Source organism: Fulmarus glacialis, unplaced genomic scaffold, assembly GCF_000690835.1.
Source record: "Fulmarus glacialis isolate BGI_N327 unplaced genomic scaffold, ASM69083v1 scaffold12230, whole genome shotgun sequence".
Classification (NCBI taxonomy): domain Eukaryota; kingdom Metazoa; phylum Chordata; class Aves; order Procellariiformes; family Procellariidae; genus Fulmarus; species Fulmarus glacialis.
In genome coordinates, this window is record NW_009187163.1 from 308 (window position 1) to 10,287 (window position 9,980).

The following is a 9,980-nucleotide window of genomic DNA, read 5'->3' on the forward strand; positions in this document are numbered from 1 at the left end:
ATTGTGAGGCTGTGTTTTTAAAAATTCTTAATTTTTATAACTAAGTGTTGTTACACTCATGTTTCTTCTAAAAATAAAATGATGGTACAGCTAACCTTCTTTCATGGCAGTAGCACAAAACAGACTGAACGCCCTCTTCACCTCAGTGTACCTCTAGACAAGAGAGTGGAGGGATTCAGGGGAAAAATCCAAACTGCCCCTGGGAGTGAAGAACTGATTCCCCAAGAGGAATTAAATAAGAATCTGTGAACTGGGCCAAGCACCTATAAGGTGAGGACAGTGGTGAACAATCATTTAGAGGACAGAAGTGGGAGTGGGATGGATATTACGGCTAAATCTCACCCTTCAAGGCCATGAGATTCACGACACTGCAATGGGATCCTGCAGGGCACAGGTAAGCAGGACAAAGACCTGGGGAACAGCATGCATAGCTCTTTCTGGGCATGAACAGCTCTTTCTTATGACTAACGTCATGACAAGGATCTTTAGTACTTCCAAGCTTATTACTTTAAGTGGAAGAAGTGGGAGCAAGGCAGCGCCTGGAGCTGATTGTTCTTCTCCCCAATGGACTCTCCACACATGCCACAGTACAGCTCCATCTCCTCCACGCATTCATGGAACTTCACTACATGGTCACGCAATTCTCGTTGCTGCCCCTTTGTGCGATAGATCCTTTCACACAGGCAGTGGAGCTTCAGCAGGCCAAGCTGCACATGAAGGGCAGAAACACAAGAAAAGTGAACAATAAGGTGAAGACAGACCAGTGACAGAAGGAGCAGAAACCACTACAGCCCCATCAGCCAGCTAGAGAAACATCAGCACAGAAAGCTGCCTGAGGGATAGGATCAGTCATAAAGACATTTGGTCTCTCAGCACTCCCTGCCATTAACTCCTCTGTAATCACAAAAGGGGACACCAGGTTTGAGGCACTGTGCAGCTCTTTCATCAAGGTGGTTTTCCTGAGCTATCCATGACATACGCTGTATTTCACTTCCCTTTGCCTCCAGCCAGCACACAGTTCAGCTGCTGCTCAGAGCAATAATATTTTTCAAGAAGAGACCCCTAATCCTCTAGCTCTCTGCTTGTTTCATACCCCATTTTTACTTCCTGTTCCCCTTTGTTTATCCCACTGTGACTCCTCCCTCACTTTTCAGACTTGTACACTGATCATCGTCTGTGCAACTGCCCACAATTAAACACTTCACAACAAAGCAAGTCCCAAGCATCGTCTGGTTAATACAGACACGTTAATAAGCAATAACAAGTCTGGATACTTCAACGCTTAGCTTCTTAAGTTGCCTGACAGAAGACTACGCACAGCGCTGAAGAAAAGCTGTAGGATCCTACCTTGTTCCCTAGTCCCTCTGCCAGCTCCTGTGCCTTTTCAATGCTTTCCAGAGCCTGTGAATGGAGAGCATGCATCATCAGTTCTCGGTCTGATCTATCAAAACCAGACTTGTATCAATGCCCTATGGGAATTATTAAAAGAAAGAGGTAAAGAGGTACAGAGTAGAATTTGGATCAACAAGGATCACTGCAACTCTGGAGATGCAAGATAGCTGTCTGGCAGATTTCCCTCCCCTCCCAAAAGCTCATCCATAAGAAAAACTTGATTTCTGCAAGACCACAACCCAAGAGCTACATTTCTGTTCCAGCCACACAGTGCAAAGTAGGGGTATGATGTTGGCAGAGACTGGTGTTTCCAAGCAGAGAGAATACAGACTTATTTAAACTCAGTCACACATGCTCATTGGGGGTGGGATGAAGCACAAGCAAAGCAAGCCTTTTCCCCATCCTACCCTACAGGCTCAATAATCATTGGGCAACTCCAATTTCACTTGTACAAGAGGAGAGGAAAGGGATCAGCACCACCAACACACCATGCTCTTCCATTTTTTCCCTGCTTTTCATATATCCACTTTGTCCTACTTACACATGGTATGATGTAGGAGTGTACTGCTGTCCATCTTTTTTGATCTGAAGGAAAGTATTTAGTGTAGCAGTTGTTACACCAAATGAGTCCCTACTTTCCCCTAGATGCCACAGTGTTCCTCACTGTTCTGATCATCAGTCTCTGTTTTCCAGAACCATTGAGACCTGCTTCAGATTTGTCCAAGGGGAAGAAGAGGTCTCCCTTGTGATGCAGTAGTTTTCAGGAGGAACATTATAAAACTTCCACCCTATAATTTGGCATTACTGCTATTCTAGGAGAAGAGCACCAGATGAGATGAAAGAATGCACTTTGAATGCAGAGGAAATGGTATTAGACCTGTGGCGGCAGCAACAGCCTAAGATAAGGAACTTGTAGAAGAGGGAAGCAGGAACGGAAGGCTAGCAGGTAGAACACAACTGAGAGCTGTGCCTAGGAAGAGTGACTGTATACTGGAAACCCCTGAAATTAATGACTGGGACTAAGAATCAAAGTGAAGCAACGTGGAGTGGAGGAAAAGATGCCGAGACTTCCAGGGGACAGTCGGTCTTGCATAGGAATATGAGACTGCGCAAAATTTGGGCAAGCAGGCTGTGACAGCAGCCTGGGAGGATCTGCAATAGTATTGACTACATACAAATGAAAGGAAATGGACTAACTGGCTGAGGAGACCGGGAAGATGGAGGAAGCTAGGACAGGAATAGGGAATCTGCAAGTGCAAAGTTAGCAAACTGCTTTATTAGGTAACTGATATTGGGACGAGTAGCATGAGAAATGGAAACTGGGCATGGCAAGTTGAGGAACAGGCTTGGGTGAGTATTCAGGGCTGTGACATTTGAGGAGGTCACATTTGGGGCAATGGGCATAAGATCCCTGGCCCACCAGGGCAGACTTCCCTCTAGCACCTGGAACAGAATACAAGATTCATCTATTCATTCTCTTCTTTTGTGGGTTTTGGTGAGATTAGAGCTCTGTGCAAAGCCCTCACCAGGCTCTCACAGGTGAGAGCTGCTTGTGATACCAGAGGATGGCAAAGGCTGGAGGTGAGATCAGTGGATGTAGGGGTTTGATGAGTGCTCTGAATATTCTTTTACGAAGAGGCCTACCTGCTGTGTCCTGTCCCATTCTTTTGCATATGAGATATGAGGCTGGGAAGGGATTACACTGAGCAAAGTTTTTAAGTCTACAGTTTCTTCTTCCATTGCAAATGTAGTGTTTACTTGCTGAGATTGCAAGGTGTATCTCACCCAACTGATTCCCTGCTGTAGGCAACTCCCTGCTGACAGCACCTTGAACTTGTCTTTTAGACAGACACATACTTGATTTCCTAATATCTGGGATGCTTCGTCTGAGCTAAAATTCTTTGTGTCTCATATGAGTGATAAGAGTGAATCTTCATCATATCTACACCCAAACCAGCATCCTGATGTGGCACTGTGCAGGCATTCCAGGTTGTTCAGCACTAGTTCAAGGCTAACATTTGAGCATCTCATTCTGTAGCCCAGCAATGTTCCTGCAGTGCAATCTGCTGCATGTAGTGCAATCTGGATTTTAACACACGTACACTGCCAAAGCATTTTCAGAATAAGTACTGTTGCCCCCTTGTACCACATTGACGGGTTGTCTATTCCCAGATGATTTTCTGCTCTCATTTCTCTGTTTCACATCACGGTTTATATACCTTCAAAGTTTCTTTAGCAATTTGATGCCACGTTTGTCTGCAAAGCACATGGTGGAGCTGTAGAGCTGTCTAAACATCATCACTATCACAACAATGAGCTTAGTCATATAGCTAAACAGTAGGCAGTGGAATCTATTTTAGAGTATAGCATAAGCTGATTGCCTACACTGGCAGGAGTAGGCTTCCTTCCCTCAGTGCTGGTTTCGCAGTGTAGTGCTTAAAGTCATCAGGATTGACTAATGAGACAATTCTGTAAGTTAGCAGTCTGACTCAGAATGGATGTTCACACTGTTAGTAACAAATTCCTGCCTGAGAGGGACCATTTGGAGAAATATAACTGTACAAGCAACAAACCCTGTTGGTAGATCCAAGGGGTAGAGGTCTCTACTGCACTTTCATGGGCATACGGTTCAGAAAAAGCCTGTAGGCTCTAATCTTGTCTAACAAACTTCTGTAGAAACTGGTTTGTAACTGACCTTGCCCAGCTCCTTCTGGATCATCCAGCACTTAGTCACTCCTAGCAGCACCTGGATCAGGCCCAGGCGGTTTCCAATCTCTGTCATGATGCTCATGGAGGAATCGTACCGAGGAAAGGCTGTCTGCAGAAGCAGGGAGGAAAACACCTGTTTTGCTATGGTCTGCTTTTCACACCCTCTTGCTATCCCCTCTGTCCTTCCTGGCAAGAAAGAGCTGTACCTGCACGTCTTTGCGACTGCGATGGATATCTGCGAAGCACAGCAGACACAGTGCTTGCAGAGGCCGGTCACCATGCTGCAGGGCAATCTTCATGGACTCCTGAAAGAAAATTGTCTTTGGTCAGTAAAAGAGCTTGTTCCTGGTTCAAAACAGCAGGGCTGGGACTGTGCACTGAAAGGTCAGCTCCAAAGAAATGGCACAATCTTTTTAAAGCAAGTAAAGTCTTGTTCACATGTTCCCAACCAAGGGCCATTCATAGACCCAAACTTTTGAGGCCCCCTGGGCTACTGAAACCACAGCTCTAAGACTGGGGGGCAGCAGGAACATCTAGAGTCAAGTGTGAATGCCATGGTATCTCTCTTCCTCCCAGTCCTATAGGCAAGATCCCCTTTCAGAGACCTCTGACAGCTCTTCATCTGCCTGCACCCTATACCTCACAGCAGTCCATAGCATCTGCCAAGCGCCCCAGCTTCCGATAGGCCACTGCCATGTGATACTGGCTCATTGCACGGTACTTCAAGCTCCAGCCCTTTCCATAATCATTCACCAGCTCAGCTGCTTTACATGGGAAGAACAAGGCTTTCTCGTAGTCCTGTAAGGCAGACAAGCAGACAGACAGCAGTTACAGCAAAAATAAAAAGAAAAGAAAAAAAGCAATCATTTTTTATTTACTAACGCTGCAACAGCTAGCAGATTTCTCTATACCTTTCAACTCCTGCTGCTCCTCTTCCACATGCCATATTTCACTAGATGTTTTCACTGGATATCAAACTGTGGGAGGTGGAATTGCCATATACTGAATTCATATTATTCTCTAGGTTCAGGACACTGGGGCAATGACACAGCAAATGAATTTTATATAGTATGCCATCAGCTTTACTCTGCAGGAACCATTTACTCTCCTCTATAACCAAAGGCTGAAAACTTTCTCTGCTCTTACATCATCTCTGCTTTCAACATCTACATGGAGCCCTCATGTTCTCCGTATGGTGAGTCAGGATCTCTAAGAGGCCGGTTATCCATCATTGCAGGAAACAGGAACAAAGAATCATGGCCTCACCAAATCCACAATAAGTAATAATATAACATATTTTCATTTTTAAGCATCTTTCTGCATTAGAAGCGTTTTAGAAAGAAATCTTATTTTACCATAAGCACATAAAACTACTATCTAAATATCTAAAACCATTCTCAAGTAAGTTACATGAGACTGCAGAAATGAAAAAGTCCTCATATTTTTTAATTCTCCAGGATGCACAAAGGAAACCACAACTTTTAAAATTTCCTTTCTCCCTTCTTATTTCATACCTTGAAAGTATCCAGCACAATGTTCTTTTCTTTATTTTTGGTATTATGGGGAAAGTTTACTGATAGTTTTCAACACTTCAGTTGGTGAGTCTTCCATTAGTGGCAAAAATCAAGACTTTGTGAGGAAAACCTGTTTGTTGCTGTTTGTAATAGAAGTTAGAACTCGCAAATCACCCCCATCCTCAGTTCCTGTCTGGTTTTGCTCATATAAATAGCTATTTGCCTGAGATAGTGGTAGAAATAGAGAATCCATGAGTTCTGGCTGCCAGCCCTGTGTGCAGACAGTACCTCCTCTGATGTGATCGTCTTTGAAGCTCAGTTTGATGTTTTCAACACACAGGAATATTCACAGCTGCTTCTGCTGTGCTGTGCTGTGCTGTATAAACATTACGCTAATCCGCCCATTCTTACTGTGAAGGAGAGTACTCGATGATTTTACAAAGATGAGATTTTAGCTTACAATGCGCTCTCAGTACTTCACTTCCTATAGCAAAGAAATAAGCTGAAATTCACACCATTCCCAATTCTTTCCTGAATCCATGAGACAATCACCCTTCCGTCCCTTAGGTTACCGCACCTTTATCTGGGCATAGAAGTTCCCGAGGCTGCAGCAGACTCGACACTCCAGCATCTTGTCATCGTTGTTGTGTGCGTAGCGTAAAGCTTTCTCAAAGCACTCCAAAGCCTTCTGGAAAATGCTGAGGCCCAAGAAGGCATTGCCCATGCTAAGGCTCACCTGGCCATTCAGTTGCAGGCTCACAGTGGTACCCTGCATGTTCAGGCACGTCTTACAGTAAGAGATTGTTTTCTGGAATTCACAGAGTTTCTCATTGCTGCGAGCCAGGTTTAGGTAGCTCTCTGTAAGGAAATCCGGGTCTTCCAGCTCCCGTGCTGTGTCAATCTGTACCACTGCAAACTTTAAGTAGAAAAGACAGTGTTTATAAAAGTGTGCGGTTTATTTAAATACAGCTCAAACACCCACAGAGCAGCACCCTGTACTGGAGAAGTGGCTCATCTCTGAGCAGGGCAGAGAAGTCCAGCAGCACAGACTGAGAAGCATCATATACACTGAGCAGTTATCTGGTGGTTTAAAAGGCCTGTGAACAGTCTGAAGAAACCTCTCCCTCTCTCCACAGAGTCTCTGGGGCAAGGAAGATGAACTAGGCTGGCGGTTAGTGGAAAAAAGCTGTTAAATGGCCCTAAGGAGAAGCAGGTGAAGCAGGAAACATCTGACACAATGCAGCTCAGTTTTCTTTCACTCAGTTTAATTTATTCCACTTTCTCTGGAATTTTAAAGATATTAAAGTACTTTATCAATAAAAGAAAGTAAGCAAGCTACTTCCTTCATTGTTTACTAATAAATTGTAGTCTTGACAGTTTTTGTTCTAAAACCTTCAGGATTCATTGCATACAGTTCTCTCAAATGATTTGAAGTCTCTTCCTTTTAGACTGCAAACTCTTCTGAGCAGTAACCCTTTTGTGTTTTGTGATGAACCAAGCACACTGCTGGCTTGAATTAATACCAGTAGCAAAGGTAAATATTTAGCAATTTTCTCAGTATGTGTTTTCATTAGAGATTATCAGTTACATTTATGGATAACAATTCCAAAAGGCACCAATTACTTCCTTTTTGTATAGTGGCAACACATAATAATTTAAGCTACTAGAACATTTTACATTCTTCACAAAATAAAAAAAAAACAGAACCAATGCATATGTTTGGGTATATATGTTCTGAGTTTCTTTAGCACTTTAGGAAAGCTGCTATGTGGACCCAATAATGTGCATTAGCTCATGCTTCCCCACATTCCCTTACCTTTGTATAAGTTCTTCATTATTTCCTGATTGCCACAGCCTCTTTCCTTGGTGTGAAGTAGTTTTTCTCTCCAAAAGAGGTTGAGCATCATAACCCTTCTTAAATCACAGTTAATTTCATGCCTTTAATTCTGACCTCTTTTCTCCTGTTATTTCCTCTCTCAAAGGTTTATCGCTAAAGTTCTCCTTCCTCTATCTTTGATCACTCGCGGTGTAAAATCTTCAGTTTGACTGAAGCCATTTTTCCTTCCTAGTACTGGGAAGAATTAAAATTCACCTACTCTGATCCCACTTTCTGTTCTCTTCTCAGGTAACAAATTAAGGTTCAGGTATACTGAGCCCTCTCCTTTGCCTGTTTTCCATGAAGCCTTCAGTATTTCCTTCAGATAGCCACATCTTACCTTTTTTGCTTCTCTCTTCCCTAATCAGTCTGTTTTTTCTGCCACCACCTCATTCCGCATCACTTATCAGAATTGTTCTTCTTCAAATGTTTTCCAAGTGTATTAATACCCCTCTATTTCTTCTTCATCCTAAGTATTTGGTTTTAAGATAGGGCTTTGACATGTGCATGGGTTTACTAGTAAGATGTGCCCCCCCATTCTAAACTGAGCTACCAAAAACTTTTCAGTGAGATGTAGGCACCCCCTTCACGTTTCGTGCTAAATGCTGAATGATTACCAGTCTAGTAAAAGGCAACCAAAGACATCAGGACAAGGATATCAAGACCCTTTAGCAAGACCCTATTTCAGGCTGGGATAGTTTCTTGAGGCTATTACAACATCCCCTTGCCTTGTCTTCCAGATTCCTGAGTCACCCTCCCAAACACTGCCTGCTGCTCTCTATATGCATGCTGTTACTTCTCAGATCCACACATCAGCTTCTTTTTGTCCATTTAATCAAACACGTTTATCCTCATGCTCTTGAAATGTAACTTCAGCTTCTTTTTACCACTCTTCCATCAAGCCCCATATCCTTCTTTCTTCTATGCTGTCATAACAACTGGGGGCCCCTCTCTGACCACAACTGTCAGACCCCACCTGGAACATCTCTCAACCCCCCCGCCAAAAAAGCATCCTCCTTCCCCTCTTAATCAGCCCCCTTGCAAACAAATAATTGCAATAAAAAACAATGTAAGATCTATATTAGATATCAAACAGCAGTTGAATGACAAGGTAACAGACATGTCTCCACAAGACTGCTGCTTATTCTACAGAATCCACTTGGAGATCTCTTTTTACACTGACACACACACTGTAAACAGCTTTAAGTGGAGCAAAGGCCTCATTTTCATACCTTTTTCTGAAGCCTGATAACATGGTGTGCCTGTATGTGTGGAATAAATCAAGAAAGGTCCTCATGATTAACTGGAAAACCTCAATAAGCTCGGAATCCTGAGGGACCAGACCCAATGAAAAGTAGTATTCTGTGTATCTTGTGGGGCTGGAGCTATTGGTCAACACAGTGATTACGGCAGCCCACAATATGCACTCAATAGCTGGTATGTTCTGCTATATACAAAACAACCCCCCCAATTTCACATTCTAATCTCCAGCCACTCTCTGTAGTGGGTGCGACACAATGGCATGCATTCATCTCCAGTTCGCCTTACCTTCAGCATATCTTTGTATCTGCCCATCTCTGCATGAGCAGTGATGAGGCAACCCAAAACCCGAAACCTGCCAGCAGGATCCGCAGACTTCTCCAAAACCCTCATCCAGACTCGCAGGGCCTTTTCGGTCTGATTAGACTGGTAAAGATGGAGTCCTTTCTCTATCTGTTGCTTTGTCTGGTCCTGACCCATCTCCCATGCATTAAAAAGCCTCATACACTAACCTCTAAGGACAGCAAAAAGGAAATGCATAGAAGAGAACACAACATAAAATGCCCTAACAGAGGAGGGCGGGTTGTGTCCTCAGAAGGCTTGGAGCCACAAAAGCCCAGCCATGTCAGGGGGCTGGAGTTGTGGTAGGCAATGGCAAGAAGTGGTTGCTCAGCACTGAAGGTAGAATCCCAAATCCACTAGGCAAACGTCTTGCTCGCTAGGACTCCATCAGTGCATTCGCCTGTCCAATCCCATAAACAAAGAGGTAAAGCACAACAGGGAGAGAAGAGAAAAATCTCAAGCGACAGGAGTGAAACTCAATCTGAGCAGTCAGTGCTGGTCTCCTCCCCATTGGCCACAGCTGCGCCTGCCAGTCCGGCTCACGTGGCTCCCAGGAATGCTAGTCAGGCTCCCCAGCTCCCAAGGTCACGGCGAGCCAACTGCCCACCCTGCCCGCCAGTATGCAGCTTATAAATACCCCAGGGAGAGACAATCAGCTGCAGTCACAGGGATGTCTCAGTTGTCTCTTTCCTCTCTCTCTGGCCATCCCGTTTTACAAGCACTGGTGGTGGTGCCTAGCCTGGGAGGTAGCAGCCTCAGTTAGGATAGTAGCTTCAGGGACAATACATGCCTTAAAAAGTAAGGTGTGAACTAGAAGTCTCCAGCATGTACACATGTGCAGTATTATACTTGCAACAATGTGCCTGATACTTTGCCAGGCACAAAAT

General features: G+C 44.1%; 1 protein-coding gene across 1 annotated transcript; it reads right to left on the bottom strand.

Annotated features, from left to right (window-relative positions):
* Positions 1-503: 503 nt before the first annotated feature.
* On the bottom strand, positions 504-9,524 carry RAPSN (receptor-associated protein of the synapse). Its single transcript, XM_009574096.1, has 7 exons — positions 9,040-9,524; positions 6,193-6,531; positions 4,741-4,899; positions 4,308-4,406; positions 4,088-4,210; positions 1,348-1,401; positions 504-707 (listed from the first exon to the last, which is right to left on the bottom strand). The coding sequence occupies exons 1-7, from the start codon at positions 9,253-9,255 to the stop codon at positions 504-506; spliced, it is 1,194 nt and encodes a 397-aa protein (XP_009572391.1). The 5' UTR covers positions 9,256-9,524.
* Positions 9,525-9,980: the final 456 nt, after the last annotated feature.